Here is an 18,927-nt window from a genome sequence, read left to right on the forward strand (position 1 = left end):
ATTGAAGTTTTTTTAAAGAAGACGTATAACTTTATTTGTACGCCCGTATACTACGTTTATTGAATCAAATCCGTATAAAATACGGACATTCCGTATAGGTTGACATGTATGATTCTATCCTGAATTAAACCATTTCATTGGTTTTAAAAAGCTTCTCAGAACGTCTTGGTGTTTAGTCAAATTCAAAAGGAAGAAATATGAATTTATTTCAAACGTACATATGAATGCGCATTGTTTTAGATAATATTTGATCGTTTTTCGAAGAAGAAAATGCTTGCACAAACCATACTACTGAGTACAGTACTTCTACTTCTCATATAACCTCATGCTCATATAATTTATGGTGTTCATATGTTTGTTTTCTCATGTAATTAGATTTAGTCTCATTGGAGAAATAAGGAAACATATTTTATTTTTATCTTTTATAATCTCATCCGGCCGACAGGCGATGAGCTAATGCTATCATGTGTTGTCCGTCCAGCGGCGTCCACATTTCACGAAAATCACTTCTTTCTCAGTTCTTCATCGATTTTTATTCTTTTTGTCAGGAAGGTAGGTCTGCCCAGGGTGCATATACCTTCTACCAAAATTTGCATAATTGCAATTAATAATGAAGATCTGGAGTAATTAAGCCCTAACAAGCAGTTTCCACACAAATCACTACTTCTCTCTCAATTCTTCACTGATTTTAATTCTTTCTGGCATGAAGGTAAGGGTACCTAGGGTGCATATAACTTCTAGCCAGATTTGCTTAATTACAGTTATTAATGAAGTTATGGACTAATTAAGCCTTAATGAGCAGTTCAACAAAAATCGCTTCTTCTCCCTCAATTCCTCACCATTTTGGATACATTCTGGCAAATAGGTCGGTATTCCAAGGGTGTATAGAGCTTCTATATATAGCCTGCAACATTTATTGTGCAAGGTGGCCCACTTTAGATCATTCCTTCTGGAGTAGATGGGGCTGGAGTGAGCTACGCCATCACCGACGGTCTCATCTCATTTCATTATCTCTAGCCGCTTTATCCTGTCCTACAGGGTCGCAGGCAAGCTGGAGCCTATCCCAGCTGACTACGGGCGAAAGGCGGGGTACACCCTGGACAAGTCGCCAGGTCATCACAGCGCTGACACATAGACACAGACAACCATTCACACTCACATTCACACCTACGCTCAATTTAGAGTCACCAGTTAACCTAACCTGCATGTCTTTGGACTGTGGGGGAAACCGGAGCACCCGGAGGAAACCCACGCGGACACGGGGAGAACATGCAAACTCCGCACAGAAAGGCCCTCGCCGCCCACGGGGCTCGAACCCGGACCTTCTTGCTGTGAGGCGACAGCGCTAACCACTACACCACCGTGCCGCACCACTGACGGTCTCATTATAATTATTATTATTATTATTGCTGGACTCATATTAACAGGTTGAGTATTGTATAACACAGTTTTCTCATAAAGCTAGCTGCCTTTCCATCATAAGCCTCGAGCACCAATATATTATTCTTGCTACTAATTTTGTAAAATGCGTCTGTCGTCATGATTGTTATGGCTGTAGTGTATTTATCACCAACACTTTTAAATCTTTTATTCCTTTTTGGGCACCCCAATGCCACGTTACTTCAGAGTCTGGAAATGAAGACCTTGACAAATTCCAACCGTAATAAGGTGCAATAAGGGGCAAAAAAAACAGCCTTGATGTGGAATGATGAGTTAGAAAATCTTCTCTATGGTATTACAATGATGCGGAGTCTTTAACAGAGAAAGAATGGCAAACAGGAAAGACAAACAGAGTGAAGGTTATTGACAACAGTCCAGAAAAAAAAAAAAGCAGGCTAGTCAGATGGAAATGTTTCAGGACCAGAGTCTCTTTCCATGGCAAACATGGAGGCTGGCCCTGTAGCCCATTTTTTGGCAATGTGTAACCAGATCAAAGCACGTGTGTGTGTGTTAAACTGAGGGGGTGGTCAAGAGCTCATGGTCTGGCAAACAAACAAACGGCCTGACATGCACTCAGTCACACTCTGATCACAGCCACAACTGCCCACACACACATCAAAAGTTTCTTGTCTCGCCACACATCCCCTCACTCGCTATTTCCATCCTGAAATTTCAACACATGGCACCAGCCTAGAGACACACCAGTCTTGAAGATCACAGGGATACAAAGGTACACATTCTCTTTTGCTCTCTCGCTCTCCTCTACTGAAACCTTAATTAATCATGTTGACTTCAAACAACTCTCAGACAGGAGGAAAAAAAACATGGCATGGAAACCTTCCATATTACCGTATACCACCCCACTGAACTTAGTCTCTTTGTCTTGTTTCAAATTTGTGAAAATCCAGTGACAACCCTTTTTACCGACATACAACCACCTCACCAAACCCTAATCTGTTCATCAAATGTAATCAAAAAGCCAAAGCACATTAGTCTCAAATCAGCTGTAAATAGCAAACCTCATAAAAATTCCATACAAACTCTAATGAGCAAGAATGACTGGACTGGATGTGAACATGGTTGGATTTTTAATCAATTACATGTCTCAAGTCGATGGGAGTAGTCAGAGGATAATTGTCTGACTGGATTGAGCTCACAGGAAAGTCCCTGTAAAGCCTTGGTCACAACCGGCCGTACGTGCTCCTACGGCCGGTCTACGTGCAAAAAAACGCAAGAAACGCACGGAGGGCGCGCATGTGACGTGCTGATTTTCGAGCCGCAGACCGGCCGCAGAGGTTCTTTGTCATGTCAAACAAACTCTATGGGTGCTTACGTTTTTTTCAGGTTGCAAGACAAACTTACGGCCAACGTGCGTCTTTCTCCACGAACAAAAAAAAAAACGCAGTGATTTGGGAAACGCCAAAAATCGCACGGCCAAAAAATCGTACGTCCGGTTGTGACCTAGGCTGAACTCAAACAAGAAGACAGAGTCATCTATATCCCCCACCCTATATACCAACTATATACAGCAAGTTTCAAGATAATATTTGTCACATTTTTCAAGTCCTGCTGCAGGAAACCAACCCTACCTCTTTACACTGACCTCAGCAGCCCGTGGCATAAACCCACCGGATGTTTGGTCCAGGGGAGCTGAAAATTAAAATTTCTCACATTTCCTAGTATCAAAAGGCACATATACATTACTTAATCAACACATATACCAACTTTCAAGACCATAACACTCATAGTTTTCAAGTTCTGCTCCAGAAACAAAACCTATCCTTAAGACTAACCTGAGAGACTAAAGGCCAATTTATGCTGACAACCCAGTCCTCGCAGATGGCGTCGCAGATAGCGTCTGCGTAGCCCCCCCCACCTTCGCAGACACTCTGCGCGCACCTCCCAAAAATTGTGACCACCGCAGAAGCCTCGCAGACAGCATCGCAGACAAGAGGGCTCTGATTGGTCCACTCTACATCCGCTGAACACGCACTTCCGCTTCCCTACTTTCCTGGTTTGTTTTGTTTTCACGACCGCCATTTTTAAAAACACGAGCGAAGATGGAGCAGCACGAAGAGCGGTTGATCGAGGAAGTGAGGGAGTACGTACATCTATACGACTCCAGTTCTAGTCATTATAAGTAACCGGAGGATAAACACTCCACTAACCACACCCACCAACTACTCCTAGCGATTTCGCGACTTCGCGCTCCCTTGCGTTGTGGCGGTGAATAACATCGCGCACGCCTATTACTCCCCGCTCAACGATAAATTACAACTGTCTGCGAAAAGCTATCTGCGAAAGCCTTGTCGCAAGAGCATGCAGAGGCCCTAAGTCTGAAATTGTTTCAATGGAAACATGAAAAATTAAATTCTCAAATTTCTTAGTATGAAAAGGCACATCTACATCACCTTGTTAACATGTACACCAAGTTTCAAATCCATATCATGAACAGTTTTGGATATATGCTCCGGAAACGAACATTGCTCTTAGAAACTAAGTCAAAATCTATTTATGTAAAAGTTTAAAAACTTTTTTTTTTTAATCCAAAATAGTAAAAGGCACCAGTTCGCATGCTGCTTGATATGTATACAAAGTTTCATGAAGATATCTTCAGTAGTTTTAAAGATATGGCCCAGAAACGAAAACGTGACCGGACGGACGGAACCCGTTTCTATATCCCCCGCCAAACTTTGTTTGGGCAGGGGATAATAAGCACTCTTTACAACAGTGTTGAGCGGAAAAGCATTACTTCATTGTTTAGCTAAATTTAAAGAAAGAGAAGTGTTATTCATTTATTTTTATAAATTATTTCTATTTCTATCAAATAAGATGAATATGTAATGGATATTTTCAAATGAACTTTAAATAGTTGGAGAGTTAAAACCCTCCATTGTTGTTGCAAGCACAGTGGTGGAGTGTGTCTCAGAAACGTAGGTGTTTGCCTGACTACAGCTCATGAAACATGTCTTTATCCTCCACGCCCAAGTTCAGACAATAACTAGCCATTCTTCTCCCACTGAACTGGGCGCAGGATACCAAACTGGATGGTTGTTGACCCTGGAAAAGTGCTGAGACTTTAAAATTCTCTGCCAGTTGGAGATGCCAGCAGTGCTTAGTGGTCTGGAGACCCGGTTTGGGCACATGGGAGCGTGTGGCTCCAAGCAACCCATGCATTCCCCAATTCCCATTTCAGATAACACTTGGTCCAGAGTTATCTGGTTACAGAAAGGAGGAATGTCCTGAATCCGTAGAGGATCAGCAGGTGGCTGGAGAAACAGCTCTACTGTGTGAAGTGGTAGGCAATCATGTGCTATTGACTTTCAGTCATGTGGCATTTTTCTAATGTGGACGGAAATATAGAGATTGTGAATCACAAAAATACGTGCATGTATAGAAGTATGTGGGAGGCCATGAAATGTATATCCTGTAAAGATGAAATGATTATTTAAAAGAAAGAGGAAGAACCAAGGGCGAAAAGGATGTATGAGAATCATAAAATGAGTCAACCCCCTCCACATGCCACTCGACCACAAGGATGTAAAAATATCACTCTTTATCCACACAACACAACACAATCAGACATTCCACAGACCTAACACAAAACATCTGTATCCAAATTTATGATGTCTGATGGCCGAAAAGAAACCAGCAATGATCCATCACTGACAGAGCGTAAATGGGAATAAAACGTGTCTTACGTTTGCTCATGTCAACAACACCACTATGAAAAGTATAAAGACTACTACAGCAGCTAGCATTCACAGTGAAATTGAACAACATTTAAAAAAAAAAAAATAAAAAAAATAAATCGCCTAACAATTCTCTCAGAAATCCTGTCAGGTTAGCTTTATTAGGTTTAACATTATCTAGCTAGCTAGCATCACCAGTGAAGATTATAATTCTTCAGGAAACAAATTATATCTAATAATCCTCTTAGATAATCTTCTTCCATATGGGCTGTGTTAGCAGTATGAATTATAAATATTTATAAATATATATTGTAAATGAACTATTCTCTCTCAGAAATCCGGACTCTGTATCCTAGCTATCATTAGCAGTGAGGACAACAAACTTTTATTAAATGTGAAAGAAAAACCCTCTCAGGAATCCTGTTAGCTTGTGGTCGCTAATTAGCGAATGTTAGATCAGTAAAAATCACAATATGAATGCGGCATGAAAAAAAAAAAAGAGAGAAATCTTGACAGGTTAACTCATGTTAGCTGGTCAGCGAGTGTTAGTAGTAAATATGATTTGATTTGATTTTATTTGGGTTTTCCACATGTACATTTACAATAAAATACACATTTAATTATTATAAAGACGTAAAAAACCGAGGATGACACAAAAAAGTCTAATAAAATGACTTATTTCCATTGTGGTCCTCACAAAAAATTACAAAATGGTGACAATATGATGGAGGACAAAAGTTACAAAAAATGTGTAAATAAACAAAGTGTATAAGAATAACATTAATAGTAAATAAATTTAAGAAATATAACTACCACAGGGGCGGCACGGTGGTGTAGTGGTTAGCGCTGTCGCCTCACAGCAAGAAGGTCCGGGTTCGAGCCCCGGGGCTGGCGAGGGCCTTTCTGTGTGGAGTTTGCATGTTCTCCCCGTGTCCGCGTGGGCTTCCTCCGGGTGCTCCGGTTTCCCCCACAGTCCAAAGACATGCAGGTTAGGTTAACTGGTGACTCTAAATTGACCGTAGGTGTGAATGTGAGTGTGAATGGTTGTCTGTGTCTATGTGTCAGCCCTGTGATGACCTGGCGACTTGTCCAGGGTGTACCCCGCCTTTCGCCCGTAGTCAGCTGGGATAGGCTCCAGCTTGCCTGCGACCCTGTAGAACAGGATAAAGCGGCTAGAGATAATGAGATGAGATGAGATAACTACCACAGGTTTTATATATCACAAAATATCACAATTGTTATCACAGACTTATTATTACACAGAAAATTAGATGACAATTTACAAACATATTAAAAGTACATGGGAAAGTCCAAATTATAATGATTCTAATAAAAACCTTTTGACTTGTTTCTTGAACGTTTGTTTGTTGGTGAGCGTTTGAACACTTGTGGGTAGGCTGTTCCAGTCTGCAGCTCCCGTGTACCTGAATGTGCTCTTACCCAGTGTGGTCTTAAATCTGGGTAAGGCCAGTGACCCGACACTTGCTCGAGTTCGGATGTTATGGACTTGGCTGACAGTGGTACAAAACGAAGAGAGATAGGAAGGGGAGGTGTTATTTACAATTTGATGAACACGATTTAGCTTTAGTTGGACAACACGTTTTTCTATTGGTAACCAGTTAAGTTGAGTAAAGTGGGCAGGGGTAATATGGGTACGAGGATGGAGTTTTAATACAACACGGATTAACTTATTTTGACACATTTGAAGTTTGTGCTTAGTTTTTTTTAGTGAGACCACTGTACCAAGAAGAACACGAATAGTCGAAATGACACTGAGCCAGAGCGGTAGCCAATAACTTCATCGTCTCGCCATCCAGGTATTTTGATTTACGAGCCAGATATTTGGTCCTGGAGCTGACCTTTTGAATAACTGATTGGGCCATATCTTCACCAGAAACGTGATTATCAATGATTGCTCCAAGATATTTTATTTTGAGTTTTGGAATAATTTGTTTACTGTTACATTGTATGTTTAAATTTTGAATTTTGTTGGTTTTTGGTTTTGAGCTGAAAAGGATTGATTCCGTTTTACCTAGATGGAGAGACAATTTGTTATCGACTAACCGCGTCGTACACATTGGATAGCTCGGTACTCAGAGATTGTTCAATGACCTGTACATCTTTGTCTGACACCAAGAGAGCAGAATCATCTGTGTATAAAAGTAACTCACAGTTGACGGCTGATTTCATGTCACTGACAGAGTAAAAACAACAATGGACCGAGGATACTACCCTGAGGTACACCACAGGTTATGGCTGCCGTTTCCGACAAGACACCATTTACAGACAGGTCCTCATAAAATATTATGACCATTTATAAATGTGATGTAAAAATCATCTCAGAAACCCTGTTCTTTTAGATAGTCCGCTAGTATTCGTAGCAAATATTATGAATATTTATGAATGTGAAGTAAAAATCCTCTCAGAAGTCCTGTCAGGTTAGGTCAGGTTAATCAGTCAGCTAGTTTTAGTCGTAAATATTATGAATATTTATGAATATGAGATTAAAAAAAAATCCTCTCAGAAGTCATGTCATGTTAGTTAGTCAGCTAGTTTTAGTAGTAAATATTAGGAATATTTATGAATATGAGGTAAAAAAAAAATCCTCTTAGAAGTCATGTCAGGTTAATCAGTTAGCTAGTTTTACTGGTAAATATTGTGAATACTTACTAGTTTTAGTCGTAAATATTATGAATATTTATGAATATGAGGTAAAAAAAATCCTCTCAGAAGTCATGTCATGTCATGTTAGTTAGTCAGCTAGTTTTAGGAGTAAATATTATGAATATTTATGAATATGAGGTAAAAAAAAAATCCTCTCAGAAGTCATGTCATGTCAGGTCATGTTAGTTAGTCAGCTAGTTTTAGTAGTAAATATTAGGAATATTTATGAATATGAGGTAAAAAAAAAAAAAAAAACCTCTCAGAAGTCATGTCAGGTTAATCAGTTAGCTAGTTTTAGTGGTAAATATTGTGAATATTTATGGATATGAGGTAAAAAAAAGTCTTCTCAGAAGTCATGTCATGTCATGTCAGGTCAAATTAGTTAGTCAGCTAGTTTTAGTAGTAAATAATATGAATATTTATGAATATGAGGTAAAAAAAAATCCTCTCAGAAGTCATGTCATGTCAGGTCATGTTAGTTAGTCAGCTAGTTTTAGGAGTAAATATTATGAATATGAGGTAAAAAAAAATCCTCTCAGAAGTCATGTCATGTCAGGTCAAATTAGTTAGTCAGCTAGTTTTAGTAGTAAATAATATGAATATTTATGAATATGAGGTAAAAAAAAAATCCTCTCAGAAGTCATGTCAGGTCAGGTCAAATTAGTTAGTCAGCTAGTTTTAGTAGTTAATAATATGAATATTTATGAATACGAGGTAAAAAACAATCCTCTCAGAAGTCATGTCATGTCAGGTCATGTTAGTTAGTCAGCTAGTTTTAGGAGTAAATATTATGAATATTTATGAATATGAGGTAAAAAAAAAATCCTCTCAGAAGTCATGTCATGTCAGGTCATGTTAGTTAGTCAGCTAGTTTTAGTAGTAAATATTAGGAATATTTATGAATATGAGGTAAAAAAAAAAAAAAAACCTCTCAGAAGTCATGTCAGGTTAATCAGTTAGCTAGTTTTACTGGTAAATATTGTGAATATTTATGGATATGAGGTAAAAAAAAGTCTTCTCAGAAGTCATGTCATGTCATGTCAGGTCAAATTAGTTAGTCAGCTAGTTTTAGTAGTAAATAATATGAATATTTATGAATATGAGGTAAAAAAAAAAATCCTCTCAGAAGTCATGTCATGTCAGGTCATGTTAGTTAGTCAGCTAGTTTTAGGAGTAAATATTATGAATATGAGGTAAAAAAAAATCCTCTCAGAAGTCATGTCATGTCATGTCAGGTCAAATTAGTTAGTCAGCTAGTTTTAGTAGTTAATAATATGAATATTTATGAATACGAGGTAAAAAACAATCCTCTCAGAAGTCATGTCATGTCAGGTCATGTTAGTTAGTCAGCTAGTTTTAGTAGTAAATAATATGAATATTTATGAATATGAGGTAAAAAAATCCTCTCAGAAGTCATGTCATGTCAGGTCATGTTAGTTAGTCAGCTAGTTTTAGTAGTAAATAATATGAATATTTATGAATATGAGGTAAAAATAAATACTCTCAGAAGTCATGTCAGGTCATGTTAGTTAGTCAGCTAGTTTTAGTCGTAAATATTATGAATATTTATGAATATGAGGTAAAAATCCTCTCAGAGGTCTGGTCAGGTTAACTTATGTTAGCTAGTCAACTACTGTTAATAGTAAATATGATGAACATTTATGAATGTGATGTAAAAATGTCAAATTGGCTAGCATTTGCAGTAAAGACCAATATCTTAAATCTGTTCTTTATATGACGGACATCTGGAATATGAACAAACCAGAGCTTGCTGTACATTGTAAAACTGGTCCATAGACACTCCCTTTCACCTTGCTTTTGTCTGCTAGTCAACTCAGCTGACTGGACATGTTATATCACTGATCCAAAAACATGAAAATAAAATCCACCAGAAGCTCAGTCAGCCAGCCGCAAATATGTCAAGTACAAACCCCATCAACCAGATCTCTTGTATCAGCAAAATGCTGTTGAAACACAACAGAAAAACACTGAGTGAAGGTCAGCCAGAAGCCACAAAGATGTTCAGCACTAAAAACCAAAATCCAAAAACCAATTTTGAACCTCTTACAAGCAGAATGTGTCCTGAAAAGGGCGATTGGCCAATCAGCAAAATATGTCTTAACTATACTCCCAGAATCAGCAACACGACAAACTCAAATTCAGCAGAGTGAGGAGAAATACTTGATGTTTTTGTGGCAGAACAGAAGACTTGCTGCTATGATAAACTGAACCCTCAATATACAGTATAAAGTGTCCTCTTAATATATTGTAAGTAGTCAGTTTAATGGTTAAAATAAATTTATGATTACGCCTGCACATTCTGAGTCACAGTTTTGGGTCAAAGTAAAATAGTCAACTTTGCCGTTGGCACCCTAGATGAAAAGACCTTCTGTTCCATTTGGGTACACACCACAGGTGGTACTTGCTCGAAGGGAGAAAATAACACATATATTCAGCTGAGGAGTAAAGGAAAGAAACATTCAGCATATGGCCTTTCATCTTGTTTCATCTCGGTCAACTTCATTATCTCCACTAACACCTGCTCAAATAGGGACACAAGAGATGTTCAGAGCTCAGGGAGATTACATGCAAGCTTCCCACAAAGCTTCATAATCAGAAAGAGTTTAAATTTAGATTTCGCAACTCAGTGAGTAGCTGGTTAATTTGTGTAATTTAGATGTCATGACTTTTTTGCAACGCAAGTCAAAGCTTGATATCTTCAGGACATTTCGCCATTTGTCGGGCCTCATAAGTCAAGTCAAGTCAAGTTTATTTGTATAGCACTTTTAACAATAAACATTGTCGCAAAGCAGCTTTACAGAATTTGAACGACTTTAAACATGAGCTAATTTTATCCCTAATCTATCCCCAATGAGCAAGCCTGTGGCGACGGTGGCAAGGAAAAACTCCCTCAGACGACATGAGGAAGAAACCTCGAGAGGAACCAGACTCAAAAGGGAACCCATCCTCATTTGGGCAACAACAGACAACATGACTATAACATTAACAGTTTTAACGTGAAGTCAGCTTCGTTGATGTTATAAACTCTTCATTGATGGAAACTTGAGTACAAAACTGTTCATGACAACTGCAGTCCTAAAGTTAGCAAGTCAGCTGTAGTCTTCAGCCATAAAAGCATTACTGTAAGAGTCCAGAGCGTCTTCCATTAAGTTGAACTCGAGTCTAGGAAGCTAGTTACCAGACACGTCCGATTTGAATAACAAGCTGATTCAAACAAAACCATGGGATCTTATCTTGGCTATTAGTTTTTTTTATTTATAGTTGCTTCACAAACAAGTGGATTCAAAAACCAGAAAAAGCCAAAAAATTATTTCTTTTGCAAAACAAATGCTTTCAATAAGTATGTAGCCATGCTTAATGGTAACGTGCTTCACAGGGACGAGACGCGTTTCGAAGCTGTAGCCGAATCCCACTGCCTACTTCAACACACGCATCGGCGAAAGTACTCTGTTCATCAGTAGAATCTTTCTTTACTACATGGATTAATCAGCTTTGCATGAATGACAGATGAACTTTTAAGAATCAGTAAAAAAAGAAGGTATACAGAAACATTAATAAAACTGAGCAGAATAAAGTCCAGTGCAAAGAGGTCATTTAGCATGATGCATAGTTAAGCATTTCAAAAAATAATAAAGTCAGACTCATTTTTCATTCGATGCGAGGACATAACATCACCTCTCAGAGCTGAAACAATCCCCAATGACTACATGATCATAAACCCGTTCATCCTTCAGTCTGTATTATTGTAAGTAACTAACTAGCTTGTTTTATGTTTTTATGTTACATTAGCTGCCATGCGGTGGTGTAGTAGTTAGCGCTGTCGCCTCACAGTAAGAAGGTCCGGGTTCAAGCCCCGTGGCCGGCGAGGGCCTTTCTGTGCGGAGTTTGCATGTTCTCCCCGTGTCCGCGCGGGTTTCCTCCGGGTGCTCCGGTTTCCCCCACAGTCCAAAGACATGCAGGTTAGGTTAACTGGTGACTCTAAATTGACCGTAGGTGTGAATGTGAGTGTGAATGGTTGTCTGTGTCTATGTGTCAGCCCTGTGATGACCTGGCGACTTGTCCAGGGTGTACCCCGCCTTTTGCCCATAGTCAGCTGGGATAGGCTCCAGCTTGCCTGCGACCCTGTAGAACAGGATAAAGCGGCTACAGATGATGAGATGAGATTAGCTGCCATGTTTTGGTCTAGTCAGTTAGGTTTCCAGGTGACCAAAACATAGGACGAAGCAAACACACTGGATCTTTTACTTGTCCAGTCTTTGCCAAACTTAGGGTCACAACCCAAAATGCGTTAAAGATCCATTTTTATTGGGTTGCCAATTGGCAGAGTAAAATGCATGCTTTGATACGTGAATTCATTCTCCTAATCAAAATAGAAGAACAGCATTCTTTTTTGCTACGCCGGTCTGTTCAGCTCAGATGCTGTGTACAGAGCTCTCTCTATCTTCTCGTATCCTGAAAATGTGATCTTGGCTTCTGGCTGTAACATTGAGTATGACCGAGTCCCTCGCCGCTTATCGCGCGCATGATGTCCAAAAAAAAAAAAAAAGACAGTTTATTGGCATTGGCTTCACCAAAGCAATTCGAAATGAAGAGGAGAGGCTTCAGGTGTGTTTTATGTGGGGAGGTGCTGAGCAAAAGCTTAAAAATGAACAAACTGGATAGACGTCTCCAAATGAAGCATTCTTTGTATCAAGTCAAATGAATTTTTCCTGTGCCAAAGAGAGACAGTGTTTTGTAAGTTAGTCATGTTTTTGTTTGTGTATATTAGCATTTGAATAGTTTGTTTCGTGTGACTGTTATAGCCTGGCTAACGCGACTTCAAAGCTCTCCGAGCTATTGGTCTGGCCAAGCTATTAAGCCAAACCGTTTCCCAGAGCCCGTGGTTGACCCGCCTCCCTGAAATGCCTCAGTTTGCTACTGGTCGAAGCCAGAAAAGGCTGTGACGAAGCTTAAATCAATCACATCACTCTTTCCTCTGACGTATGTGACGCGACGGGGCTAATTGGTAGATTAAACTCTTACCGAAGCCGGTCGGGAGCAAGGCGAAAACGTCCTTCCTTTCAATAAATACCTCCAGGGCTGCTCTTTGCTCCGTTTTCAATGAGAACTTCCCGTTGAATGCTTTCAATACAGCATCTACCGCTGTGTTAAAGGCTTGCCGCTGCTCCATGTTCGTGATGTGAATGAAGCGCTTCCGGCATAGATTCTGTAAACAATCTATGGCTTCCGGTCGCAGTTCTACTACGTCACTGCCTTGAACACGCCTCTACCCAGGGCCGTTGGAGATGCTCAAAGTTGATTGGTTCCCGATTTTTCAAGAGCTTGGAAATGCTGCAGATAGCCTGACTAAGCTCGGAACAGGCCCTCGTGTTGCGTCACGCTTAGGATGGGCGGGCCCAGGCTATGACTGTTAGTGTATTCCTCGCTCGCTAGCATTACTTGTCAGTGTTAGCCGTGATTGTTGACATTATCTTGCATTCCGTGACTGACATTCCACGATTGACATTCCGTCTCTGACTCGGAGGTTTGTCCCAAAAATGGATTAGGCAGCAAAGTGCATTTATTGGGTGGTATGCTGGTGCAGTGGTTAGCACTGTCACCTCATAAGCAAAAAGGTTCTGGGTTTGAGCCCAGTGGCCGACGGGGGCCTTTCTGTGTGGAGTTTGCATGTTCTCCCAGTGTCTGTGTGAGTTTCCTCCGGGTGCCCCGGTTTCCCCCACAGTCCAAAGACATGCAGTTAGGTTAACTGGCTACTCTAAATTGTCCATAGGTGTGAATGGTTGTTTCCCAAGCCTGGAAATGGGAGGGTTGCGGCAGGAAGGGCATCAGGTGTAAAACTATGCTCTGATTAACATGACATATGGATCAATAGGGTCCACATGACAGCGACCCGACACACATAAGTGGGACAAGCTGGAAGTAGTGAGTGAGCAACATGCATTTATTCAATACCGTTTATTCAACATTTGTGCGTGTTAGCAGTGTAAAAATCTAGACACCGAATGTCCCTTTTGGGTCTCAAGCTGAAAAAGTTTGGGAACACTGGGACTAGAATATAAATTGATGATCTGTCCTCTCTACAATGAGGTACAATCTCAACTTATTTCAGATGGACGAAGCTAAGTGTCATCACGTCAACAACAAACAAGAATAGTGAATAGCAACATTAGCCTGCTGAATAGTGAATAATCATTCATCACTAACCAAGATAAAACATCTCAAATGCAATTTATGATCATGTAATATGGATACAGATGCCTATTCCAAATTGATCAAGTCCACAGAGGCCATCTCGTTACTCTTTTTCTGTCCAACTCTGTGCCTGTTTCGAAAAGCACAAGTTTAGCCACAGAAATGTTTTACAGTGGAAAGGCTTTAATCTAGTATGAGCAAGAAGCTGGCCAAACAAGCCTGAATCATGAAAGAAACCCTCAGGGGAAAGGCAACAACACTGCAGCCTGGCAAGCACACCATGATATAGACCCAAAATATTACAGAGATGCCTCTAAACATGGCATCTATTCAACGATCGTGCAGCACGCAAGGACAGAGTCTGCAGGAAAGTGTGCAATGTACTGTCCAGCTGGCACAACATTCTGCCTAACACAATGTCGACCTTTGCTTGGTGATTCAAAAATAATATAATCAAAACCCCCAGGCCTTATTCTTGACCAGCAGGGGTGCTTTTTGTTTTGAACGAAGCAGAACATACTAAGGAGTGGTCCAATTCCCTAATAATATCTAGCAAGAATTATTCCGCACAACTCACATGTCAGCAGCGAGCTATGACTAAAAGCCAGAAATAATAAAGTGTATTGTGCTTCAATAACAAGCTCTCATCAGGGCTGAAGCAGCAGATCTGAATCCATTTTCCATTTTCTCAAAGTAGACCACGAGCCATCTGAGAAAACACTTTAATCTTCCTTCACCATCCACTATTAGTACGTTTATTATGCAAGCTCTGGTGTAGATGTGGAGTAAAAGTTTAACTGTGGAGTTAAAGTTTGGCATGGGAGGTGTGAGGCTTGCTCAGCAACTCCTCTGTAGCTTATCAATGGAGGCTTTGATGCTGGATCCACCTTCCTGGTTGGAACATGGCTTCCTCTACAACACAGTGGACTCTTTTCATCGTCCAGCATGGGTCTAAAATAGACTAACTCAACATGGGTGCTCTGATAGTGGTGCGCACACACACACAGGAGATAAATACATACACAGATAGTGTTTAAATGTACATAACTATTCTATCTACATTCACTGGATATGAGCAATCGCACGCTCTGATTGGCTACTCTACTACTAGGATATCAGCTCATATACCATGAGTAGAGAAAAAGAAAATGGCGAAGCTTGTTGCTGAACCAACCGAGGACGAAATAAAAACTCTCCTCGAAAACAAAACCCCCAAAAAATACAAAAAAAAAGGAATGAAAGTATTTGATGGCAAGAACATCTCTTATTTTTCAATAAATTCAAAAAAGTTTTAATTTATCTAATTTGCAAAAAATACAAATAAAAAAATGCTGTTTCTCAAAATCGTTGTGATGCCATGTATTTCTGTTATATAGTAAGACGTCTGATGGTGTTAACCGTCATCATCTCTTACTTGATTAGAAGTCTACAATATTGACTCTGTACACAATCCTAACAGTTAAAAGAATAAAAATGATCATCTTATAGCGCTGTCGCCTCACAGCAAGAAGGTCCGGGTGGGTTCGAGCCCCGTGGCCGGCGAGGGCCTTTCTGTGTGGAGTTTGCATGTTCTCCCCGTGTCCGCGTGGGTTTCCTCCGGGTGCTCCGGTTTCCCCTACAGTCCAAAGTCATGCAGGTTAGGTTAACTGGTGACTCTAAATTGACCGTAGGTGTGAATGTGAGTGTGAATGGTTGTCTGTGTCTATGTGTCAGCCCTGTGATGACCTGGCGACTTGTCCAGGGTGTACCCCGCCTTTCGCCCGTAGTCAGCTGGGATAGGCTCCAGCTTGCCTGCGACCCTGTAGAACAGGATAAAGCGGCTAGAGATAATATGAGAAAATCCGCTGAATTAAAAGGTGCATCCAAACTTTTGACTGGTACTGTATGTGGGCCTCCTTACATGCACATCCTATTACACCAAAAAAAAAAAAACACAACCTAAAGCCTGGGGGACTGGGCTAAACACATCCACTCCTCCACTCCCCTTCAGCTGGTTTCCAAAGCTAACTCTAGCCTACAAGGACTGTCTTAAAGTTCAACATAAGAGAAATTTCATAATGCATAAGAGCATGTGCTGTATTAAAATTGCTTATAAAAGGCAGTCTGCTCCCATCAGTAATGCATGCTACATTAAAACAAAATTAAATTCACCTCCTTTCCTAGCCATTTATCAAATACGCTGCCAATCAGTGTCGCAGTAAGAAAGCGAGGCAGTGCTCTAGCGCATATTAAACACGCACAAACTATTACACTATTTATCATCTCTGACTTCTAAGTCTTTATGAGCGACTGACCAAAGGCAAGTGTGGTGAACTGAGCTGGATATTTGCATTTCTGTAACTGTGTCTCGTGTGTATTTGTACATAAAACACATTATATAATATATCTGAAAGAATGGATAAACATTACTGTGATGAGAGATACTGAGTGTGTGTGTGTGTGTGTGTGTGTGCACGCAAGTATATAAATTCCTACCTGAAGGTCGAAGAATTTGCTGTATCTCCGGTAGATGACGTGGGACGTGGAATCAGAGTACGTAACATTGATGAGATACACCTACAGAGAAAAACACACCACACACACACAGCATGTGAACTTTAATTTACTGACACATCCATTACACTCTTATCTCACACACAAGTATCATTTGCTAAATATAATTAAATATGGCAGCACGGTGGTGTAGTGGTTAGCGCCGTCGCCTCACAGCAAGAAGGTCCGGGTTCGAGCCCCGTGGCCGGTGAGGGCCTTTCTGTGTGGAGTTTGCATGTTGTCCCCGTGTCCGCGTGGGTTTCCTCCGGGTGCTCCGGTTTCCCCCACAGTCCAAAGACATGCAGGTTAGGTTAACTGGTGACTCTAAATTGACCGTGAGTGTGAATGGTTGTCTGTGTCTATGGTGGTGTTTACATTAGACCGTATCCGTCTCGTTTTCGTCGCAGATGCACTGTCCGTGCACATTAAAACGCCGGGAAACGACTCCACAGGCAGAACAACTTGAATCCGCCAGGGCCCACGTATTCAACCCAGTTCGTATCTGATCCGGTGCTGTGTAAACATTGAGGAACGAGGAAACGCAGTGCTGAGCTCTAGCTGACGTCGTCATTGGACAACGTCACTGTGACATCCACCTTCCTGATTCGCTGGCGTTGGGATCACACACACAGCGGCTCAGTCCCGAATCACTGCTCGTGCGCTTCACTCGCGCGCTCTGTGAGCTGTGCAGGGCCGGAGTGCGCACCCTCCAGAGGGCACTCGCTGTTCAGGGCGGAGTGATTTGGAGCGCAGGAGGAAGCGCTGATCCGCACTGAGGTTTATTTACACATTTCAACTTATTTACCTCCTTCAGGCGCTTAAACTCAGTGAGAACATGAACATCACAGCCAGGTGTGTTTATCTGCTGGAGAAGGTGTTCGCTTGCCATCCTTCCACTTGCAAGTGGTGAGTGACTTGCGCATGCCTGATATGCACTGGGATCATGTGACGTGCCGTCTAATTAGTCATGTGATTAGCGTATCCGTGTATTGGTGTTGCTGTGTGCACGCGAATCGTGTATTAGCGTTGCTGTGTGCACGCGAATCGTTTTAAAAACGTTAATCTGATGATCCGCTGATACGGTCTAATGTAAACACCACCTATGTGTCAGCCCTGTGATGACCTGGCGACTTGTCCAGGGTGTACCCCGCCTTTCACCCGTAGTCAGCTGGGATAGGCTCCAGCTTGCCTGCGACCCTGTAGAACAGGATAAAGCGGCTACAGATAATGAGATGAGATAATTAAATATAATTTTTAAGCAGCTTCCACATGTTACCGAAACGTCATTAAATCACTGCTCTGGCTAATTAAGGAGCACACAACTGGTCGAACTGTGAGCGTTTCCCATGTTTCATAAACAGGAAGAGACACTTTGTTTTTCTACAACCATCTCCACGTCTTTATTTCCCCCCAAGGACATTGGTTCACAGAGACATGGACACACACTTCTTGTCGGACTTTATTAAAAAACATATGGGTTTCTGGCTAAACTATCCATCAAAGGTGCATAATATGTATGGAATAATACATGTGATGTGATTAACTTTGGGGCTGGTAATCAATTTACAATATCAACAAGTCCCAAATTGCTTTATTATTTACTTGTCAACTATTTATAGTTCCATGTAAGGTGTAATTCTGCCACAAAGTATATTAGTTCTTCTTATGACTTCCTTTATAACAGTTATAAACAGGCATTTCCACACCAGGCTCTTGAAGTTATGACAAAAATGCAATTTGTTAAGGCCCGGTCCCACAGTACCGATAATTATAACTACTATAACGGTAACTATAAATAAATCAGTCCCCTGCAGTTTATGTGGTTGGTGGTCACACCAGACCAATAACGATACCTACAGCCCAGGTCTGGGTTTATCCGTATCGGTGAGGTTGCTTCTGGAGCGATTTTTCCAGGCCTGGACCTGATCCAATAAAACATCTGATCAATCAGGTAATTGTTTACGTGTGATGTTGTCGGAGCACATTCTATTTTCCCTGGGCATCTCTGTACGTCTTTGTTGCATCATGAAGTCACGGAATACAGATTCACGTAAAATAAAAAAAATAATACACAAAGCACGGATCTTTTATTCACGGATGTGTGATATTTTCTATGAAATATCAATAGTAAATTAATAAATTAAACATATAAATGCAGGTAAGATGAACTTCGATAGTCCAAACATTTAATTGTTTTAGACTTATTCATTTTTTTATCCGTATGAAATCGGTTACCAATCTGTAATATACTGAAACGTCCGTGACCAATCCGTAAATTATTAGCATCCGTGATTCATCCATATTAAAATCCATAACCACTCATTTTTTTCGTGGTCCGGTTTCCATCAAATACTGCGCTCTGATTGGCTGATGAGCAGGTCCGTAT

The 18,927-nt window shown here is 40.7% G+C and overlaps 1 protein-coding gene across 6 annotated transcripts in view; it reads right to left on the reverse strand.

Annotated features, from left to right (window-relative positions):
* Positions 1 to 18,927, reverse strand: part of sh3pxd2aa (SH3 and PX domains 2Aa) — a 360,165-nt gene that overhangs the window by 282,741 nt on the left and 58,497 nt on the right. For all 6 annotated transcript variants that reach the window (XM_060898802.1, XM_060898807.1, XM_060898803.1 and 3 more), the window contains exon 2: positions 16,485 to 16,565. In XM_060898802.1, coding sequence (XP_060754785.1) covers positions 16,485 to 16,565 — 81 coding nt within the window. The remainder of the gene's footprint in view (positions 1 to 16,484; positions 16,566 to 18,927) is intronic.

The sequence above is a fragment of the Neoarius graeffei genome, chromosome 18, assembly GCF_027579695.1.
Source record: "Neoarius graeffei isolate fNeoGra1 chromosome 18, fNeoGra1.pri, whole genome shotgun sequence".
Lineage (NCBI taxonomy): Eukaryota > Metazoa > Chordata > Actinopteri > Siluriformes > Ariidae > Neoarius > Neoarius graeffei.